At 55.1% G+C, this 23139-nt stretch overlaps 1 protein-coding gene across 1 annotated transcript in view; it reads right to left on the reverse strand.

The window, feature by feature from the left end:
- Window positions 1-2301: 2301 nt before the first annotated feature.
- Window positions 2302-23139, reverse strand: part of CDH22 (cadherin 22) — a 51162-nt gene continuing 30324 nt past the window's right edge. The window contains exons 7-11 of the mRNA XM_029960363.1: window positions 20170-20306; window positions 13000-13121; window positions 12608-12725; window positions 5413-5664; window positions 2302-3996 (exon numbers count right to left, since the gene is read on the reverse strand). Of these exons, the coding sequence (XP_029816223.1) occupies window positions 3458-3996; window positions 5413-5664; window positions 12608-12725; window positions 13000-13121; window positions 20170-20306 (1168 nt within the window). The 3' untranslated portion in view covers window positions 2302-3457. The remainder of the gene's footprint in view (window positions 3997-5412; window positions 5665-12607; window positions 12726-12999; window positions 13122-20169; window positions 20307-23139) is intronic.

Below are 23139 nucleotides of genomic sequence, written 5' to 3' on the forward strand. Positions count from 1 at the left end.
TGCAGCTGAATGAGAGTTCATGTTGTCAAGGACCTGGGCTGGAAACCTGAGTGGAAACACACAGCAAGCATCAGCTCTCTGCAAACAGGAACCGGCCAAGTGTCCAGACCTGCCGGAGCAGGTGGCTGCAAGCGCAGTGCTGGCGGACTCACTGTGAGGGGGTAATTAATGGTGACGCTGGCAGAAAGGCCTCCTCAAGGCTGGCAGCTGTAGAGGCACTTACTGAAACTGTGAAAAGGAAAACTGTGCGCACATTGAGGTCTGGCAGCACACCTTGTGCCTCTGGAAAACCCTCCAGCCTCCAGACTAACCCCTTCTGTCACAGCATCCCACTAACTGCTGTCATCAAAGGTCACCAGATGCTTCTTCCATAACATTTAGTGAATAATCAAGGGAGCAGGATGGAGGGGAGGCACAGGGATGGCGAAGGATACGGAAACACTCAAAGACCTGGGGGATCAATAATCCTGTTTTGGAGCCAGGATGCAAGTTGCTGTTTAAATGATCATCACTTTATGGAGCGGTTTAAAGTCTGCCTGTTCTATCTGCTGACCTGCACTGAGGCCACCACTGAGCTCAGCCATGTTTCCTCTCCATGCCTGCTCCATCCCTCCACGGCCAGCAGCCACATGCCTTGGGGCCCAGGAATAGAGAAAGCCAAGGGCACATTTTTTCATCGTTTCCTTCAAATTCAGACAGAAAAAAATTACCCTTCTCTTGAAGAAGCTTTTTCTGATGAGCGTTTCAATGAAAAATGGGAAGAAGCCAGAGATGCAGCATCCTGCCAGTGGGAATGCGCTGCGGGCAGCAGGTGGATGGGCTGTGCTAGGCTTTGCCACAGCTTGTTCTGCCACAGGCAGCACCTGGCCCCTCTGGAAAGGTGCTGATGGGACCACACTGACAGTGCAATGTGAGGAGAGGAAACCAGACAAAATACGCACATAAGACTCGGGCTGGACGACAAGGAAATAATTTATTTCCAGGTCCCAGAAAGACCTTGAAAAAAAATAACAAGGGTGAGGAAATCAACCTTCTAATTTCATCTGGGTAGAGAAACAAAAACCGAAGTGTGACTCCATCAGACACGGTGGCAGCTGCCGGCTCCCCCCGCGGGTGCGGGGCAGGGGGTGCGGGCAGCGCGGCGCGGCCGGCTCGGCACCGCGCTCCTCCCCTATTTACACGTGGGGTAGAAACTAAAACGCAAGCGTGCGTGCATGCGCCGGGCAGGGATGGGGGGAACCCGGTGGGAGGTTTGCTAAACACGGACCCTGTCAGACCCCATCTCCTAGGACAGAGCCCTGCTATTGCACAACACTTGGCTAGAGGAAGGGCCAGTGCCGGAGGGGCTCGGGCACGGATCTGCAGCCCAGAGGGAAAACACGAACACATTCCTGAGGAAAGAGAGGGCTTTCTCCATTCTCCTGCACGGGGAGGGGGGGCAGGGGGTGGTGCAGGGCATGACTTGCCCGAGGCAGCGCGGCCAGAGCTGGCCCTCCAGAGCCCCGCTGCCTCCCCAGCATCATCACAGTGAACCAGCAGGGTGGGTGCCAGCCACGGCATCCACCGCCTCCTCGGGGGGACCAGAGAGGCCCTACGGAGAAAGGAGCTCCTGGTCCCGGTATGAGCCAAGCTGGGGCTCTGCACAGGTGGCCGTGGCAGCAGCGGGCAGGGCAGGCACTGTGACAAGGACAGGTCCTGTCCCGCTCCACTGTCAGGTCTCACGCTGCAGCCAAAGGACCAACACCAGCAGCCGGGAAGCAACACACGGTAAAAAAATGAACACACATGTACATTTACAGTTAAACCTTCTCCAAGGAGAGAAAACACTGTGGTTAAACTAAAAGGACAAACCCAATGATAAGCCCAGGATGTGTCAGGCCTTGGGAGACCTTATCAGTTACCTATCAAGGATATAATTGATTTTTTTCCCAACATGAACAGATAAGGAGCTGCACTAGCCAGCGCTGCCTGAGACGCTGTGTGAGGGCATCGCTCCACATGCTGTTCAGTCCCCCCCGGGGTAGTCGGCAGGCTGGGAAGGCACAGGGCACCCCATGCTTTCCTCCAGCATCATCTACAGCCCAAGGAGCAATGGCACGTCCTGCTGGCATCTTCCTGACCTGCCTTCCAAACCCAGGAATTTCATGCAAAGGCAGCCCCACTGTGGCAGCTCATGCTGGCTTCTTGCAGGGCACGTGCCAGGGTGGTAACACCCCAGGGACCACAAGGTGTTACAGATTTGCTGCCCAGCCTGCAGCCAGCAGGCAGAGCAGCACAAGCAGGACCTGGCCTCGTGTACACCTCCTGGGGATGGCTTTTCTGTCGCCCATGATGATGCTTTGCTGTCAGCTGGGTGTAAGCAGGAGTTATTCCCCCCAGTCAGGGGTTGGGGTTATCTTGTACCCTGTAGCATAGTCCTCCATGGGATGCAGCTCTCCCCAGCTGCTGTGGGTCAGGTAGCACTGATGTCCTGCCTGCTGCCCTGTGCAGCTCATACCGTTTGGTGACAGCCAGTGCCTGACTGAGAGCTCCATAAACCCTGAGTCCCACATGAGGGGCTGGCAGAGCCCACTGGGGGTGCTTCTCTGGGCCCCTCTGATGGTGCTCCCCAGCACTGTGACTGCCCCGCGGCTCAGGCCACAGCACCTGCCTTGGTCATGGGTGGGATGTCCCCATCTGTCACTGGGGCTTGTGGGGCACTCCAGGACCTTGCAGACAATGTCTGCTGTGCAGGGAGTGTTGGACAGCCCCTTCACATCACAAGCACCTCTGTGACCACAAGACAGGGGCGAAGAGACTGCAGTGTGGGGGTGAAGTGTGGTTTGAGGTGAGCGGCTGCTCTGTGCAGCATGTGATCCCTCCAATGCCATGCTGGCAGCTGGGGGCTGCTGAGAGGCCCACAGGGAACAGAGAGAAGGAAGACTCCAAAAAAGCGAGTGAACTTAAGGGGGGGAAATCTTAACAGAAGTTAAAAGCTTGTTTCCTTCTGAAAGGAAAGCTCTTAAAGAAATCAAAGCTCTTCAAATACTCTGACTCAAGTGACAAAAACAATTTAGACAACAAAAGGCTCCCGGTTTGCTCTTCCTCTCCTGGATGGGGCTCACCGAACAGATCTATTTAAATGATAATTTGTGGGGGGAGAAATCAAGTCTCCAAACTCTCTTGAATTAGATTTTCTTCCTTAAGTTAATGCGTAGTGCTCTAATGAGGACTGGCACTGAGGAGATGAAGACACCACAGCCAGGCTCCTCCAGGCTCCCCAGCCCCTCCTCGGGGGTGCGGAGCCCACCCAAGCAGGAGGCAGCTGCAGAGGAGCAGTCCTCCAGTGCCCCCGGCCCTGCGGCGCAGCCCCTTTGTGGCAGCCGTGGAGTCTGGCCACGGTCCCCACGTGGCACCTCGCGGTGCGGGAGCCGCAGTCCAGGAGGCACCGGGAGCCTCGCAGGGGTTGGTGAGGCAGCTACGACTCCTCACTGTCCTCCTCGCCCCTGCGCCCCGCGTACAGCGCTGCCAGCTGCCGGAAGCGTGGCCCCCAGCCCCTCAGGTACGAGAAGTCCTGCTCCGAACTGCTGGACCAGGTGTTGATGGAGCTCAGGGAGGGCACAGGGGAGTCCGAGCCCTCAAAGGCATAGGTCTGGAATGAGTCATAGGGCGGCACAGAGAGGTCCTCGTCCGCCTGCTCCACCTTCCTGCAGATATAGTCTCTGAACACAGAGAAGTCCAGGTCCGGGCTCTGCACCCACTGTGGGAGGGCATGGAGCTCAGAGGCGGGGGTTCTGCCCGGGCCCCCATCTCCTGGCCCCCCACCTCCATCGCCACCTTTGATCTCACTGAAGTCGTAGAGACTGCGCAGGGCCGACATGTCGTAGGCCTCCGTGTCCTGCTCGCCGCCCCCTTCATCGTTGTATTTGATGACATTGTCCCTCATGTCCTCGTCATCCTCAGAAGTCAGGTGGCTTTTGTGGTGTCGCTTCAGCGTGAGGATCAGAAGGACCAGCACTGGGAAAGGAAGAGATGGTCAGACGGGTGCAGGGTCTCGTGGAAGCTGTGCTCCCACGGGGTGAGGACACCTCCTGCTCGGCAGCAGATGCAGAGGCAGAGCACCCCCCGGCACGGGGAGCCCCGCCGGAATGCCAGACGGTTCCGATCAGCCAGGCTCATCGAGCAGCAGCCGTGCTGTGAACTGGCTTGGAGAGAGGTTTGCCCGGGCTCCAGTGCAGACCGGGAGCTTCCTTTCCCATGCAGCGCGACCGCCGAGACAGGAGGGACAGATGGATAAACACACGGCTGGACAGACAAACGGATGGGTTCTGCAGAAGATGAGTAGGAAAAGGGGGTGCATGAATCACAGCAGCAGCCAAATGTTGGGTGGGTGAGCGTGGAGCAGATGGTAGAGAGCCTGAGCAGTGAGCCGCAGCTGTGTCCTGGATCATCATCCATTCAGCCCATCACCTTTAAAGCACCGATGTGCACTTTATTCGTTTGGGCAATTAGGCAGAAATTTGTTTGCGCTGCGTTGGAAAATGAAACCAGTGTAAAGTGCACCCTGTGGGAAAGGGTTTTCTGAATGGAGATGCAGCAGGAGACCGGGAGTGGAGCCATGCCAAGCAGAAGGAGACCTCACCAAACAACACGCTGGGTCCTACAGGTGTCTGAACAGCCCTTGGAACCAGCCAGGAGCCAGTCCCAGGGCCTGAGGGCTTTCAGCAGCTGCATCCATCAACTGCCCTCTGCTAGACCTGAGGGCAGCACAACACCCCATGCTCAGAGCCCCTTCCCATGTGCACACAAGCCCATGCTCCCCCTGCACCTACACGTCATGCCGTGGTGGCCCAGCAAAGTTTGTGCCAGTGTGTCAGTGGCTGGCAGCAGCATTCCCGGGGCACAGGTCCTGATCTGGGCAGTGCTCTGGTTTGCCTGCACCCCAGCTCCATGTCCTGCCCACGTGCTCACACATGCTCCAACACTGACCCTTTCAGGTAAGAGCACACCTGTGCACCCCACATCTGCCAGCCTTGGTCACATGCTGGGAGCACACACACCCTGTCTGCTCTGAGACACCTGAGTGGGCACAGCAGGGCAGCTGGTGAGAGCTCTTGGCTCCTGCCCATCCAGGTGGGGATGGAACCAGCAGCTCTCCAGGCTCTGCTGGGCACACCTGCCTGGCACAGGGAGCCCTGCCCCGGCTGCCTCGTGGAGCCCAGCACACAGGAGCTGGGGCGAACACTGGAGCTTCCCTGCTGGTCCCCCACTGGCAGGGCTGAGATTCCTGCCTCCCATGCTGCAGCTACCAGGGAGCAGACAGATGCAGCCTGCTCCATGCCCACAGCACCAGCCTGCACGTGTTCATGTGATGCTGACGGAGGGGATCTGGGACAGGACAAGAGGGGCCCGGGGGGACAGGCAGGAACTCACCAACCAGAATGAGGACACAGACCAGCAGCGCGATGAGGGCGCCGGGGCTCAGCGTGGCCGACACGACATAGGCTGTGCTGTTGCAGGACTGGATGGCCCCGCTGCTGTCGCAGCCACAGACACGGATGGTCAGAGTCCCCGTGCTGCTCAGGGCCGGGGGGCCGCTGTCCACCACCAGAATGGGGAGCAGGTACACGTCCTGCTCCTGGCGGTTGAAGCCCACTCTCTGTGTGTGCACCGCAGCCGTGTTGTCTGCAGGGAACAAGCAAACCCACAGTGAGGTCACCCCCATGTCACAGCCTGCAGGACCCTCCATGAGCTCCTCCATGCTCTGGATGAACAGCAGCTCTTCGTGCACCATCTCCAGCAGCTGCCCTGAGAGAGGCTGGGGCCTCTCCCTGCTCCATTGCAGGGATCCAGCTCATGGCTCCCCAGCACTGCAGCCTGAGTGACTGAAGGTGCCCAGCTCTGCTCCAGCACATGCCCCTTTGCTGGCACCTTGGGGCCAGCCTGGTGTTTCCCTGTCAGCACACCCAGGATTGAACCTCACACAGGAGCAGCAGCAGGTGAGTATCTGAGCTGCGCTGACAAACAAAGCAGGTAGAGCAGAGAGAGGGGAAAAACCTTCCAAAAGACCATCTGAGAGTGGCACAGAGTCAGAATCAGGAGAAAAATCAGTTTCTGACATGGACACCAGAGCAGACAGGGTGTGCAGGTGTCACTGAGCCTGAAAGAGCAGACACAGCTTCCAAACCCAAGAGATGTATGTGAAGGGCCCTGCCAGAGGGCCAAACACCCCTATGATCCTCTGTAACTCCTGAAGGAGCAGGCAGAGCTCCTTCCAATCCTCCCAGCCAAGTCAGCCATCCTCCTCCCCATCTGCTCACGCCCTGCTGCTTCAGGGGCTCAGCTGGCACTGCACAGCCCATTACGATCCCATTAACACGGCCACTTCACGGGACCCTCCAGGGCCCTGGTGCCAGCGACGAGCCCAAGAAGCAGCTGCTGCTGACTGGGAGCAGGGAGGGAGGGCAGGGACAGCGACTGACACTCGGATCCACTCCCTGCTCAGGGGTGCTGCCAGCAGCAACACAGGCAGGGTGGGGCTGAGCAGCAGGTGACAATTGCAGTCAGGTCTCAGAAGCCACTGCTGACTGTCTGCAGTCTTTATCTAACAAAACACAGACTGGCCCACTCGCAGCAAGGTGCTGCTGTCTACAGACTGTCCTCATCAGACATGATTTGTGCTGGACCAGCCCCTTTCTCTATGAATCAGCTCTTTGATTGGAAAAGACATCTACTATAACTCTGGCCCTTGGGCTGCTGCCACCGCGGAAATTGCGGTATGGATTGGGTGCTGCATGAGAGCACACGGGGCACGGCAGGGACAGGAGGCGAGCCAGGAGAGGGGCAGGCACTGAGTGCAGGGGGGGAAGACCCACTAGCCAGCTGAGAAGCAAGTCCTGGAGGCACTGCAGGGCAGCCAGGGCACAGCAGAGCACAGAGCCCATCTCCTGCCCTGCAGGACACCAGTCACCGTGGCCGAGACTCCTGGAACAGGACATGGTACCAGCACTGTGGAACTGGGCAGAGCTGGCAGGACGAGCAGGGGAGCACCAGCCTGGGCAGAGGTGCCTGGGGAGCATCAACCCCTGGGTGCAGGCAGGCTGCTGAGATCTGCCTATGGCCTACCAAGGATGAACTAGGAAAAAAAAAGTTATTGTTATGCTAATCGTTTGCACAAAGGTAATGAGACCTCATTTGGTGCTGCTCCCCCTGCCTTGCTGCAGCATAGCAGGGAGATATAAATAATGTTAATGGCACCATCTCAGCAAGAGACCAGGACTAACTCCTAGCTAGCCCAGCTAAGGGTAAGCCTCGGACGCTTGGATCCAGTGGAGACAAAGTCACAGGACAAATAGGACAGACCAAAGTGCTGTGAGAGAGCAAGGCTCTGGCCACAGCCCAGGAGGGTCATCTTTGCTGGCACTGGCACATCAGCCAGGTCACCAGACAGGGGCTGGGGTCAGATTCTGGCTCGGAGGATCCCTGAGCACACAGCCCTGCACCTCCACCACAGCTCAGCTCACCTCTGGCCCAGGTCTGAAGGAACACAGTGCTTGGGAGCTCTCCCAGCTGCCCTTCAGCACTGTGTAAATGCAGGGGTAGCACCAGCTCCAAACCTCTCTGGAAATGCAGCAGGAGGCTGGCAACTCCCTTCTGTTTACAGCCAGCTCCAGCTCCTGTTAGGGACCTGCCACGCTGTATTTTTAGAAACAGTCTCTAGAAACCAGGGGAAAATACACGTGCAAGTGGCAGAGAGGCAGACACCAACCTCAGCTCAACTGAGACGGCTCAGGCAGTGTGGCACCACCCAGCCCCCACCTCCAGGGACTGGAAGGAGAAATATTGCCACTGCCAAACCCACCAAGTCACAATAAAGCAGCCAGTACTTAAATCTACGAGCAGCATGACAGACAGCTCTGCTCTGAGAAACCTCGGCTCAGGAAGGGCCTGAGGGTTTGCTCTGTGATCCAAAACTTGGTGCAAGGGAGCAACAAAAATCCCAACTACAAACACTATTTTAAACGTCTTGAAACCGCATTTTCTCTTCTGAACAGGGTGACACGAGCCCTTCCTACGGGAGGGAGATCTGCAGAAATTTCACATCTACACCTGCGACACTGCTCACCAAGGCTGGACAGCCAGAGCCCAGCCTGGCACGGACCAGCTGCCTTGGGCATGGAAATGGCTCAGCCGTCCCCCCACTGCCCCCCAGCTGTGCCCAGGCTCTCCAGAACCACGGACAACTGTCTGCTCTGTTAAGTGTTTGCACTCCCGTTACTTGCAAACTTCTGTGTTCCCCTCTGAGATACTCCAAAAAAAGCCGTGCTGCTGCCATGCAATCACAGTCCCTTTGACCACAGAAGTGAAGAATATTTTGCCTGGGTCTGGGAAAACGTATCCTGGAAGACGAAACCAAAGCAACCTCCTACAAAACAATGTAATTTCTCTTGGTTGTTTCTTTACAGTCAGCTGACCCACAGCAGCTTCTTCAGGATGCGTCTTGGCGCAGATTGGTTTGCAACAGCACAGCCCGGGCAGGCCTGGCCCCGCAGCCCTCGTGTCTCTTCCTCCTCAGCAGCTTCCTGCCAAGTCCATTTCTGGGGTGACAAGGCCGAGGAGCAGTGCTGCCCACACTGGAACGGGAGCAGACGTTAATCCACAGCTTCCCTGCACAGACAAGTCTGGGTCTCCACACTTGGTTTCCTGCCCAGTCCCCGCAAAGCTGCACCTTCTGCTGCGGTCACACCGCTCCAAAGGCTGTGCCGAGTGTCCTGTGATGCCCCAGCCAAACCGTTTGCTATCACTGCCATCTTGTTGCACAAACTGACATTTTCTCTGCAGGTTTCCTCTGCCACCCTCTCCCTGATCACACAGTGACATTATCCCACGTCACATCACATCGCCTTGTGTGATGGGCGGGAGACAGCCCCTCTGTCCCCCTGAGGAACAAGTCACTGGACAAGGCAGGAAACGATGCGAGCTGAGCGAGCAGGGACCCATCAAGGCTGCCCTAAAGGAAAGTTTAGAAACACAATATACTCTGGTGGGAGCTTAACATCACTAGGAATAATAAAACAATTAAGTCTCTCAGATTCCCTCTCCAAATAGGCTCTTGGCAGCCTCAAAGACAGAACTAATAAATCCTTCTCATAACTCAATCTCAAGCAGTGCTAGGAGAGCAGGAGGGATTTTGATGTCCCTGCCCTCTCCTGCACTCACAGGGCCCTGCGAGCATCTGCCTTCCTCTTCTCCAGCAGCTGCCCTGCTGCACCAGTGCCCAGGCACACCAGCTCCAGGGAGGAGCCCACGGCACCCGGCCAGGCCCACGGGCACGCTGCTGCCAGGGCTGCCCAAAGGGAACAGACCCCCTTCAGCCCCAGGTAGTGCAGCTGGTAGAAGAAACATCCTGTTTTTCCCTTTTGCCTCTTCCTTCTGCTGAGTTCTCTGGGTGCCAGGCCACAGCAACACTGCTGCTCCTTCCCCGTTTGCTCAGCCCCGTGGAGGTTCGATGCTCTTTTACACACGGACCCCATCCCCCGGGTCAAATCAGCATCTGTGCTGCTTGTGCTGAGAGTGGCATCCCTGTGGGGCAGGAAGCGGATTCCTCTATCCTCAGGCAGTCCTCAAATCCCAACATTTTCCTTTTGATTGTTACAATTTTCAGATCTTCTATCACCCATTACATGCTCTTAATGAGACCTGCAGAGAGTTCAGACATCTGCTTGCCTAGCCCTTGAGCCCTGGAGTCAGTAGCTCCATGTGTCACTCCATATTACCTAGCACTCCTTCCAGGTTGCTGGGCTTGGATGCCTTCTACCATTCCTTCCGACACAATTAGCATTTCTTGGAGAACATGATTTCAGGCTTTAATTGCCTTTGATCCTTCTGTAATCAATTTTCTCAGACCAGAAAGACCCAGCAAAAGGCGAGTTAGGAGACAGAGGATAGCAAATGTCTTTGGAATGGCACCAGTTGGAACTGAGCGTGGTCAGCTTCTCTAATTCCATCCTCTTCCTTTAGTCATTCCATTTGTTGGGCATCTTCCTTCTGGATCGTGACTGTTGTTACCACAGGTGACATTTGTTCCTTGTCTGAAGAATCGGGAAGTCTGTGAGCAGTCCCTTGGGCAGAGCAAAAGCATGGAAAGAAAGCGTCCCCTCTGGCCCTACCCTGCCTGTCTGTGCTTCCACACGCAGGACAGGGCTCTGCACTCAAACCTTTACCTGCCTGTCACTTGCTCTGCTTCCCCAGCTGTGCACGGGGTCAGTTCTGCCCAGCAAGGTGCTTGCCTGAGCAGACCCCACGCCAGGGACCCCCAGAAGGAGCCCCAACATTGTCCTCAGCACTCCCAAGGTGGTGCTGAGGACAAGTCACCTCCTGAGGTGGCTTTCTGCTGCCATAAAGGAGCCAAGGGAAGTAGGTGCAAAGCAAAAAAAAAAAACACGGATTTAAGCAAGAGCTTAGCGAATCCATCTGTGCTGACATCCATCAGTGTCACTCCTTGGCTGCAAAAGCAATATTTATAAATCACGTTTCAAAACTGGCTACAAATTTGTACAAAGAAACAGATGGGCTGGTGGTAGCAGTTTGTCACCACTGATATTTATATGGGGGAGTAGAGACAAGTGCAAGAGGGGTGAATGCACGAGAGGGAAGCAATGGAGGAACACAAGGGAGGATGCAGCAAGGGGACCTGTGAGAGGAGCGGCAAAGGCAAGTGTACCCAGGGCACTTGATGAATTGGAGGAGGGGGCAGAAATCAAAGGGAGGGAGATGGCACCAAGACACATGCCTGCTAGAAATGAGGGGTGTCTCCATCTGCACAGGCAGCCACCTCCGCTTGCTGTGGAAGACAGCACTGCTCAGCACTCAGGAGGGTCTGCAAACACTCTGGGAATAACCCTGCAGCAACAACATTTGTTTTCCCAAGAGCAGGAGGCGGAGGTGATGCCAGCTTTTACTCATTTTATGCAGTGTTACACCACACGCAAAGCGTGAGGGATCGTTTAGCACAAAGAATTACCCCGTGCCACGAGAGCCTCATCCCACTCAAGAGAGCAGCAGCTCTGGAGGAAATGGTGGCACACAAGCCAATGTCCTGAATCTACTACAATGCCAGCTCTTGGGCTGGTGGACCCCAGAGGCCCAAACGGGGTGTGACCCCTACACAGGGCTGGGAAACCAAGCAGCCCCTGCTCAAGCCCAGCCACCCCCGGCCACATGCCCTGCCAGATCAGCAGAACAGCAGTGGTGGCCCTGGGATGGCAAACTGGCCATGGTAGAGACCCTGGCCCAGAGCCAGGAGCATGGCCTTGGGCTCCTTGGAGCCCTGTGAGGGTCTGGGCAGGGATGGACACCCGGGTGCAGCTCAGTGCACTCAAGCACATTTTCATAAGGTCCTTCAGAGAAAGGGAGGGAAGTTAATCACTGGGTGTGGGGCAAAATCTTGCTGAGGATTAAAGCCTTCTTACATGATAAGAAGCAAAGGTCTTGTAAACAGCTGCCCCCTGAGCACAGGGGGAGGGGCTCAGGTCAGGGACAGCTGAGCTTCTCAGGACACAAAACAATACCCAGCCCTTCTACCATCACATCTGAAGTTTTTCCAGCTTGACTGTCCCTAATAACGCGGAACTGAACTGAGCAAGCAGGATCTTACGTCAGCAGAAGGCTCCTCTGATAAGCTTAGAACAAACTAAACCAGACTTTTGACAGATGAAGCTGCAAAAGCAGAGACAGAAAATGGTTTTAAAAGAAAACCCAATCAAAACCAAAGAAGAATTTCAATGTGATCTGCTAGCTTCCATCAGGGCTGGCCTCTGTGACAAGTGCGTGCGCATCTGGCTGGAGAAGGTCCCGGTATCTGCAGGAGTCCCTGCTATACCTACTGCTGCAATCAGCACCTAAATGCACCTTAAACACCAGTCAAAAATAGCCTGATAACTACTTTTCTGGATTGTTATGGTCCACACAAATGCCACTGAGTCCAGGGACACAGAGAACCCCGGAGGAATAGACATGCTTGGCTGCATGTCCCAAAGGACAGGATGAGCCCCAGGAAAAGCAGAGGAACTGCATCCTGGAGCCATCACCTCACAGGGAATCAGGCTCTGCAGACTGTATCCCAGAGGACCCACCATGGCCACGGGCTGGCTGTGGTATGACCACACTGCCTGTTTGTCAGGGAGATGGGGCTGCCCACCCACACGGCAGCCCCAGGATGACCCATGCTCCAGGATTTACCTTGTAGAGGGATAAATCATAATACTCAAACGTGTGTTCATCTATAAATCTACATCATCTCCTTGCCTGCAGGCAGGCTGGAGATTCCACATGAAGAAAGGGATCGAGAGCCCTGAAAACACCAAAGGCTTAACCAGACAGCACGAGAGGAGCTTTGTTGCTGCTTGCAGCAGGGAATAAAGCTGGCAGAGCCTCCTTGAGGAAATCCAAGCTGCTAGCTGACCAGTCCCACCATTTCAGGTTGGCAAGAAGCCCTGTGGCATGCCCAAAGCACCTGGAGTTCCACCTGGCACAGACAGACCCTAAGCCCACGGTCCATCTGCCTCCTCACAGCCAGTGGTGCCACTCAGCCCAAGGGCTGATGGGCCAGGGGTGCAGCAGGACTTACCCTGGATGTCCAGCAAAGAAAAGTGGTGGTTGTTGGTGGCTTCAGGCGCGAGCGTGAAGTAGAAATGATGGCCGCTCTGAGGCTCATCCCGGTCCACAACGCTTATTGTCTGGATCAGCTGTGGGGAGAGGGCAGAGGTGAGCACCAGGGTTGCATCTGCAGCCTCTCCCAGGGCCCTGCACGCAGGGTCCAGCCAGCGACATCACTGGCTGAGGCCACGGCATGGGATGAGCCATGAGACGGGCTCGGCTGTGGGACACGGGCAGAGCGATTCCCAGTGTGACAGGGGCTGCATGGGAATAGTCTCAGGCAGAAGGGGATGGACTGGCAGGCTGGCACTGGTCCAGAGCACTGCCTGCAGCATGAGATCGGGGTTGGGGGACACCCACTACCTGGCCTGGCTTGGCATCCTCACACACAGCAGCTTCATACGGAGTGGCGAGCTCAGGCGGATTGTCGTTGACATCCAGGATACGGATACGGAGAGAGGCCCTTGACACTTGTGAGTGATTATCTGAAACAGAAAGAGAAGCAGGGCTTCAGCACAAAGTGCTGACTGCTGTCAGTGAGCAACCCTCCCCATCCCAGTCTGGTGGCTGTGTGGCTGCAGCCAGCACCGAGGGACACACAGCACTGAGGGTCACACAGCACCAAGGGGCACACAGCACTGCATCTCTGCCTGTGGCACGGACCATCTCCAGGACAGCAGCACCTGCAGAGCATCACTCAGCCTCATTGCTCCCTGTAAAGAATCCCAACTGCTGGGCTGTGTGCCAAGGACTCACGAAACATCACCATCAGCCTGACCTACCCCTGAAAATGCTGAACAGCCTAGAGCAAGTCCTGGCCATAAGGGCCAGTCACCACTGGTGAGGATCTGTGCTGCAGCCAAACAGCACAGAGAAGGCACAAGAAGGTTAGGACATGAGAACATCACCCCCTGACCTGGATCCTAACCCATAGGCCCTGGGGGCTGGTGGCAACATCCGAGAGCAGAGTGAACAGAGCCAGCATGTGAAACAGCTGAGATCAACTGAGGGCACAGGGTGGTGGTGAGATCTGTCCCTCCACCTCCTCTACACCCAGGTGACCTGGTGGTGACTGTGCCCTGTTGAGGCACAGGGCTCCTGCCTCATGCTGAGGGACCCAAGTCTCTCATGCTGACACTGTTTTTTGTACTGTCATCAGCAGCTTCAACTTGAACCCAGCACCATCCGCCAGCTGGTATGAGGGGGGGTCACCCAGTAAGATTGAGAGCAGTCCCCCCAACCCCACAATTGCCAGCCCAGCCTCGCACAGGCAGTGGTCCCAGGGGCTCACAGCCCATTCCCCTCCTCCCTTGGGGTGCATAGAACCGCTGGCTGGGACAGGTTCAGTCCGCAGGTGGGACGGGGACAGTGTTTCCTCCACCTCCACTCACTGCAGCGTCACTGCCCTGAGCACAACTTCCAAGGGACACCGAGACTGTGCCACAGGATTATAAATCACTCTGGAGGGACTGATGTTTGCTGAAGCATCTCATACATGCCCAGAAATGAGAACTCCCTCTTACTCCACCTCCTTTGTTTTACCCAGAGGTTGCACCTGTGACAGAACTAATGCCTCTCTCCACGCTTGGGCAGGAGTTCTGCTGCCTGTTTGTCTATAACATTATTACTGGCCCCTGCAGATCAGGTGGGGGAGGACCCAGGGGAGAGGAGATTTAGCACTGCTCCATAATTAGCTGGGAATCTAAGCCCCCTCCCCAGAGCTGCCTTCACCCCGTTCTCATGTTATCACTCCCTCTCACCCAGACCAGCTGCTCTGGTAACTAGATGGTTGTTTTTGGGGGAGGGAGGCAGAAGTCGTGACTAAAAGCCTGGAACTATGTGTTATTTTAAAAGGCATGTTGGTGCAGTGAAATAAACTGCAGTTGCTTTCAGAGAGAGAGAAAGGGGGAGGCAGCAGGGCGAGAAGGGAGCCTGGGGAGGCGGAGGGGTGCGCGCCTGATGCCCACAAATGAGCAGGAGGAAAAAGGGTCCAATTCCTGCAAGAAGGAGAACGACAGCATCTCATCACCCCCTCCTCAGCCCACAGGAAGATGGATAACCATCCCTGCTGCTCAACTCTGGAGCAAGCTAGCACTGCTGACACAGGAGGAAAGGCAGAAAGAGAAGGGAGGAAGAAGAGCCTGAAGGGAGGAAGAGCCCAAAACCCCACCTCTTCCCCTTCCTAACTGTAACCAAGAGGAGTGGGGTTCCTCCCTCAGTGCCCCACAACGTCTGAGCTGGCTGGGAGCAGGAGCCAATCCCAGTGCTGCCAAACACTTCTCAGAACCTGTTGGGTACCGTGGAGGCTCTGCAGGGCCAGCTCTGGGCACCCAAGTGAGCAGCTTCACTTCGAGACCACCTCCCAGAGCCCCTCAGGAGGGATGTGATCAGCATGTTTAGAGCCAAGCAGAACCACAGGTCCGTGCTCTTCCACAGCTCCAGCTGCAGCTGCCGGGAGCACTTTGTGCGTGCGTGGAGTCACCCACAGGATCTGCACAGAGCTGAGCACCCGCACCGAGCCCTGCCTGACGTCCCACTGCCCCAGGCACAGCACAGTGACCTTTCTTAATGCACCCTGTCATACCAAAGCTCTCCTTTTGGCCCTTCCAAAACTGCTGAAGCCTGAGGCACACGCTCACTCCTGGGTCAGTGACAAGGTTAAAATTTGACGTGTCCAGAAACATCAAGGTTAGAAACGCAACTACTGCACCCTTGTCTACCTTTCCAGCGAGGCCCACAGCAGCTTCTTTTTTTTTTGGCTGTACAGTGTATATTTGAAGGTTCCCCAAATGCTTTATCAATCTCCCTCTTCCTCTGAGCCACTACCTGGAGTCGCGGGTGGGAGATATAAAAAATGGTTGGATGTACTTGATAAAAGTTATCTTCAAAACATCTGAAATATGTTTTCTGTAACTGCGTGGCACAAACTGAATTTATGACAGCAAGAAGTGCGATTAGGATTGTTGGAGTACACCTGTGATGAAAGGCACAAAGCACTCGACTAATGCAGGCTTCAAGCCTGCAAGGCCAGAAACTCCGACCTGTGCTTTCTCTACCTGTGTGCACGCACCCAACACACGCTCCAGAACACAGGCAAAGGCTCAGCAAGCAGGTTCCAGTGCCAGGAAGAGCAGCAGAGGGGGTGGATGAAGCTATTTGCGTGGGTGGCACAGCAACCTGCCCTCACAGGGCTCTGCCAAGCAGCACCTGGCCCAGGGCCGGGGCGAGGGTGGCACGTGCAGGCTGAGGGCAACTGGAAAGCAAAAAAGCCACCTTCCATTGCAGCATCTCTCCTCGGTATTCCAGCTCAGCTGACTGACATGCAAATTAGTTTAATTATTTCTTCTTCTAAAATAAATTATATTTTGCAGTGGCTGCAATATGTTGTGTCAGGCAAAATTACATTCAATATTTTTAAACTAATTGATGTCAGCCTTGAGAAAACCTGATTGACAGCAGCGAGGAAACTAGGCTGCTACCTAAACGCTTTCCTAAATTAAAATTAAACATGCCGTTTTTCTGCATTTCCTTCAGGAGTTGGAATGCTATTAATCTGAAAAGACTGAGGAAAGAGACATGGAAAATACACAGAACAAGAGGGAGATGCTGGAAGCACAGCCGTGCAGCACGGGAGATCCAGGCTGGTGACTGGCAGCTGCCTTTGCCAACATGGGAAGAATTATTTCAGAGCCACTGGAGCTGCTGCGGGTGGGGGACGGAATCCTGCCCAGCGCTTCCATGCTGCTGCATCTGCACTTGCTTCAACACAATTACCAGCATGGTTCAGGGCATGCACTGAGTGCCAGCTGGACCCCCCATGCCCAGGTGCCACATGGCAAAACAGGCAGCACTTGGACAGGACAGGCAGTGCTGGGACAGGACAGGCAGTGTCAGGACGCTGGAGCAGGAGATGGTCACAGTCCTGCTGCACAGCAACACTCTGGCTCAACACTCAAATGCTTCAGCCACATCCCAAAGTATTTTTCTCAATGTAAATAATCATGGAAGTAATCTAAACAGGATGATATTCTCATCTTGAATGTTCAGACACAAAATGCCAACTTGCCCTCCCCCTGAGCTGTGGATGACTGAGTGCCAACAGGACCAACACTGGGCAGTTCTGGGCAACTGCTCACCAAGGCTGGAGCTCTGCAGCAGCAGCAGCTCACAGGGATGGGAGGGGACCGGGGATACTCAACCACCCCTGTCATGGCAGGAAAGGAGGAACCAGCGGTTACTGTGCTAGGATGCAGCAGCTATTACTCCTCCAAACCCACACACAAACTCACAATAAAGCACTTTGCATTTTACCCCCAAACCTTTCCTGTCCAGCCATTGCTGAGGCACACGTGCCATTTGCCCTCCTGCCTGCACAGAGCCATGCAGGGTCTCACACACCAAGGGGTGCTTGACAGCTTCTCTGGGTCTGAGGAGAGCCCAGGGCACAGCAGCACCTGGGGCAGCCCAGCTCACAGACACTGCTGGGCACAGCGCACGACCTGCTCTTCTGTGTCAACACCAAGCTGGTACAACACTGAATTCAAAATTTTTATATTAGTAAGGAAGCCAGGAGAGGCAGGAGTGGAATTTATTCCTTGGTACCTCGGCGAATTGGGAAAACAAAACGCAGAGCAGAAGACTGGGATGGGCCACTCTGCCCTCCAGCCCCGATGCCATGGCTGGGGAGCACAGGGTGGGTTTGTAGCTCTTGTAGCTCTTGGTGCAGGTCCTGCCTGCAAAGCAGAGCACTGGTGGCAAGGACAGAGCAGGGGCATGCCAGGGGTATGGCTCCTCTGACAGGAGGCTACATCAGAGGCTGGAGCTGAGAACGTGGCTCCCTGCTGAGGGGATACAAAGTGGAAGCAGCAGTTAAGCCAAGTAACACATAAATGGCTCTCACCTCTCCTGAGTCTTGCCCAAACTCAGCAGCATGAGAGTCATTAAATCGCATCCAAACACAATGCTCTGATTAAAGCCAGTCTCCAGCAGGAAGATTTATCATCTCAATTACCAGCAGTGGACACAGCAGTCAAGGCCTCATCATTTTACATGAGCAAAGAGGAAAACAGGAAGAGAATCACTAATATTAGCCCAAGGAAGGTAAACAGCTTGCAAGCAAGATGAAGATTTATCTGTGGAAGTGCTTGGCCTGGTCCCAGGCCAGATTAGCTGAACAGCCCCCATGTTTCCTGCCAGCTGCCACGCTGTGAGGCCAAACACTCCAGTGGTCCCTGGCTGGCCAAGGCAGCTCATGCTGGGGGTGCCTGGTTGGGGGGGCAGAGCTGCCTCCACTCCTCCTGCAGCAGCAGCAGCCCAGCCAGCTCATGGGCACAGCCAGGCACCTTCTGCAGCTTTTCTTACTGCTCTCAGAGGTAAATGCACTCTGTGGTATCTGCAGGTGGGACACGTGCCCCTGGACACAGTCTCTGCTGCAGGACAGGACTGTCCAGGGTCGGGGCACAGCTCCTGCATGGAGCTGCTCGAGCCTCACGGGCTCCCTGCGGGAACAAGGGCTGCCAGAGGGCTGTCTGTCCTTCAGCCACCAGCAGTCAAACCCTGCTCAGGACAGCCCTGCCAGCAGACTGGGAGAGCAGCTCGAGGCGGTCACAGGGATGCAACATCTTGTGCCTGGCACTGAGGGAATCAGGTGGGCATGGGTTCCCCCCATCCCCAATGAGCCAGAGTGCCAGGCACAAGTCTGGGCAGCAGGATGCCCAGTTGGCTCGTTCCATTCCTCCTGCCAAGTTTACATCTCACTGAGGAAGGGGAATATTTTACCACTTGCCTCTGCTGTACCTGGTAAGGTCCAGCCTGGTGCAGCAGCCCCTGCATGCCCATGGTGAGCACCCCCGGCCCCCGACACCTGTGTGCCAGGAACTGCACTGCTGGTTGTGCTGCTGCCAGCCTGGAGGCTCCCAGTCACCCTGCATTCTACGTTCCCACTGCTGCAGCTGACCCCACTTCACCAGGCACAGCCTGACAGCTGCTGCACAGCCCCCTCCGAAACCCCTCCATCACTCAGAAGGCTGTACCTTTACAACTGCCCTTTCTGCCAGAGGATTCAGACATAAATTGTACTTTAAATTCAATATCAGTCATTAATATTTCATGATTACAAAACGTTAAGGATAATGTCACTGGGAGGGATGTCTGGGCAGTTAAAACGGATGAGTCAGAGCTCACCACGGGAGAAGTCAGAGCACTGAAGAGTCTCCCTGGTTTTTGAAGCGATCCAGCCTGACAGGCTTCTCTGCCGGAGGGGAGCCACAGCATTTACTGACTTGTTCTGAAATCCTAGCCACTGCGTGTAAATATTGTCCTTCTGATTCTTGTCACCTCACGTTTCCTCTGGATGCTGAGTTGTGCTGCAATGCCGCCCTCCCCTCTTCTCAGCAGAGCCTCCCCATGGAGCCCCCAGGACGGGCCATGGCTCAGCAGTGGGCTGCCCTCCCTCTGACATGGCCAGGCAGTGCCAACACACCCGCCCATCTCCAGGCCAGCCAGGGCTCCCAACAGTGCCAGTGCCACAGCCAGAGAGGGCAGGGTGACCCCAGTCAGCCGGCACAGAGGGTCAGCACAGAGGGGCTGTGACACGAGGCAGAGGCAGGGACATCCCCCCGGGCAGCAGGGGTCTGACCAGAGCCACTGACCCTCCTCTCCCTGGGCCACGGGGCTTGTGCCATTGCCTGGTTGGAATGGGCAGCAAGATCTGACCGCTGGGACCCAAGTCAGGCCCTGACTCAGCTCCTTGAACGTGAACAGCACCTTCAATGCTCAAGAACAAGCAAAGAACCAAGAATCAGAACTCCTGAGGATCTCCTAGAGTGAAGCCTGGGAAAGGTTCCTACCCACAGACAGACAGGCCTTGGCACACATCAGCAGGCATCAGGAGGTGCTCTGCAGCCACAGAGGCTCCCTGGTACCCACTGTGGGGTGGAAGGCAGAGCACAGCAGGGCCCAGCCTGCCCTGGTGACTTGCATATCCAAAATATGGAAAATTTGGAAGAACATGGCAATGCCTTTCTGTTTCCCAGCATGATGCCTGGGACACTCTGCCCCCACAGTTCCCCTCCCACTGCTGCAGTGCTGGGACCATCCCACACACTGTGAGCCCCAGCAGAACCAAGTGCTGACAGCCACTCAGTGCCACAGGGCTCCAGCTGATGGGACATCCACAGGCAGCATATGACTGATTTTGGGGGATGCAGGCGATGTGAACATCCCCCCCGGGAGCCCCCAGTGCCACTCAGCAGGTGTGACTGCGGGGAAGGAGCTGCACAGGGATGACTGGCAGAGATGGCGCACAGATAACACAAATTTGATTAGTGTTCATCAAACATACTATTCGACCATGCTCCCTTATTAATGCTCGAGTCTGGAAGAGTATTTTTAGGTTGTCTAGGGAGATGTCAGACTCAGTGCTGCTGCATTTATGTTTTTTACTTCAGTGTTGATTAACACTCGCGTCTTGGCCACCCCTGCAGTGACAGCACCCATACTTCTCCCTCTCCACACAGCCCTCCTCCATCTCACCTGCTTCCATCGCCAGGACAGTGATGTTGTGCCACCCTGCTGTCTCCCGGTCCAGGACCTTTCCCGTCACAATGGCACCTGTTTTGGCATCGATGTCAAAGATCCTCTCGGAGTCCGTGCTGCGGTCGATGGCGTACCTGTGACCAGGCAAAAGGGGAAATGGTGAGCAGCTGGATGTGCCAAGCCCACCCTCGCCATCAGCCCCAGAAGTACTGGAATATAACACAGCAGGCCTGTGGAATATAACACATGCTCTTCCTGTGCTGCAGGATGGTACAGGAAGGGCATGTTTCTGCCAGGCTGGAAGCCCAGAGCTCTCAAGTCAAATGAAAATGTGGCTTTCGGTGCATGAAGTGGAACTGTGCACAGACTGTGGACAAGGGGAAAAACCTGCTCTGATGGGAACCTTATGCTCTGGTTAGACAGAGTGATACAGAAATCGTGGGCTATAACTTCACTCGTGACTCTGGGAAGCTTCAGAGCTGTAGGTTCAGGAAAAGTACAAACCCAAACTGAAGTTGAGCATGTGCACCTCACCTGCTACCCTCTCTGCTGATCCTGCCACCACATCCACCCAAGTGAGAGACCTGGAGTGCAGCACAACAGCACACATGAGCCAGACCTGTGGACACCCTGAAATGCAGTTACAGCAGGCACAAAGGATGAGGTCTCCTCTGCACCCACACTGAACCTGTGCAACTGGTGCAGCAATCCTAGCAGCAGAGAGGTGGGCAGCAGCCAGCACCCCCCCATCAACACAGCACATCATGCCAGCAGCCCTGAGATTTGCCCTATTTTGAGCTTCCCACTCCCACAAGGAACAGGTTGAAGAGCTCCTCCAGCTCTGTCCCCAACTGCTCAGCAGAGACTTCTCACAGGCAGCTCTAACTCTTCTCCTTCAGCTGCTCCAGTGCTGCCTCAAACAGCCCCGTCCCTGAGGGGTGGAGCCCACATGCTGTCTGTGCCACCTCCGGAGAACATGATTCCTACTCTCCCTGAGGGCAACCCCACATCTCACAAGGAGTCACACACCAGGTTTAGTCCCATGTCTTCACAACACCACAAGCCCACACCTGTCCCAGCGGCATGTCCTGCATTTGCAACCATTACACACAGAATTAAGCAAACCAACATTAAATCGTGGCACAGTGAGATGTGAGTTCCTGGGGGAAGGGGCTGGAAGGGAAGTCCAATCCAGCTGAGGCCCTTGAGCACAGCCATAGCACAAATAACACACACCACCACTGCAATCAGAATTAGAAATCCAGAAGGCCTGCAAATCACAAACAATACAGCATAATGTTATTGTGTACAGCATCTTTCACACACACTGAATCCCAGAGTGCTTCACAGAATTAAATAATACAAGACAGCAAAGAGTACAAAGGATAAATTACCAAAAGGAGGGCTGTGAATAAATTAAAGCCTTCAGTCACATGTTCGACCACAGAAGGAAGATAAATGTAGGGACAAAGCAAACTGGAAAGCTGATGAGGTAGGACAGTACTGAGAAGCCCCATTGGACAGGAGCTGAGCAGGACAGGCTCCAGGCCAGCAGCAGGTTCAGGATGGGGGGAAGTGGTCTGCATGCTGCAGGGCAGCTTTCCCAAGGGCTTGTGTGTGGCAGCCAGAGTCCAGCTGTGGTCTGTGGGTCCATCATCTACATGGCTCACAGCCAAGGAACATCAGCTCACCTTCTGCATGCAAGGATGACCATTGATGGCCCTCTGCTCTTCTGCCCCAAGCCCTGGGAGGGGACCAGCTGCAGTGGGAGTGCTTCCTACACATCCTGTCCATCCACACAGCTCCATCTCTGATGGAGGCACACACAGAGGCATTCCTATGCTGTTTAATGTGTTATACAGTTCCATGTTACATTCCCTAGCCCTCTCCCTTTCAGACAGATGGGGGAATGAGAGAGAAAATACAACAGCACTTGCTTGTAGCTAAAGAAAGACATTCAGAAGTCACTATCTAAACTGCATTTGCACACAGCCACATTCTAGCACATTCTGCACCCACGTGGCCTCCTCCCCCCTGGCATTCAGAGGAGATGGACATCTGTCACACAAAGCCAAGTACAAGCTCAGGCATCTCCAAACTACCTGCCAGGGACTGCCTGTGTCTTCTGCCCCAACTCTCAGCTGGGAGCAGAGCCTCTACAGGCACACAGCCAGTTCCAGAAGGGACAGTGACACTGTCTTGGCACGTACCACAGCCTCTCATCCACTCTGCTTGCTCACTGCAGAGGGAAAGAAGAGGTCTGGCTGCTCTGAATTGTACATCAGTTCAATGTTCTGCTGGAAAGAGGAACAGAAATTGGGATCACAACACCCAATACCTTTCCAATAGCATAACTGATGTATTTACATAACCGCTTTCATTGTTCTCCCACATCACCCGACCTCAAACATGTCCTGCCTTCCATTCCACTTTTTCATACTGTTAAGTTCAAGATGGTACTTCACCCTCCCCACGTCTTCCCTGCTTCTTGAGTAAGCACATGCCTGTTTTGATCACTCTTGTGTCATTGCTGCATAAACAGAGATGTCTGTAAAAAATATCTACACAGAAAAACCCAGTCAGCAGTGGGAGACACTTTAAAACCCAGTTAGTGATGGGAGACACCCCGAGCCCAGACACGTCTGACAGGTCTGCCCGCCTGGCTGGAGGGCAAGAGGATGGCAGGGAGCACTCCATGTCATGCCACCAAGAACCTGTTCTTATGCTTCTCATTGCTTTGCTGTTGAGGTTGTCTTCTGTCACTTCTGAATTGTCTGCTGAGGCCAGACTGCCTGTACCCCATGGTCAGGGAAAAACAAACCAGAAATCTGATCCCTTTGTCACCACTGCTGCAAAGAATGGCCACCTCCTCAGCAATGAAGCGGGGAAGGAGATGGAGCTCGATGTGCTGCCTTGGCCACAGCAGCAGGGCTGAGCCTGCTGCCACGCTCTGTGTCTGTGGAGGTG

This window comes from Manacus vitellinus, unplaced genomic scaffold (genome assembly GCF_001715985.3).
Source record: "Manacus vitellinus isolate BGI_N305 unplaced genomic scaffold, ASM171598v3 scaffold_26_pilon, whole genome shotgun sequence".
NCBI lineage: Eukaryota > Metazoa > Chordata > Aves > Passeriformes > Pipridae > Manacus > Manacus vitellinus.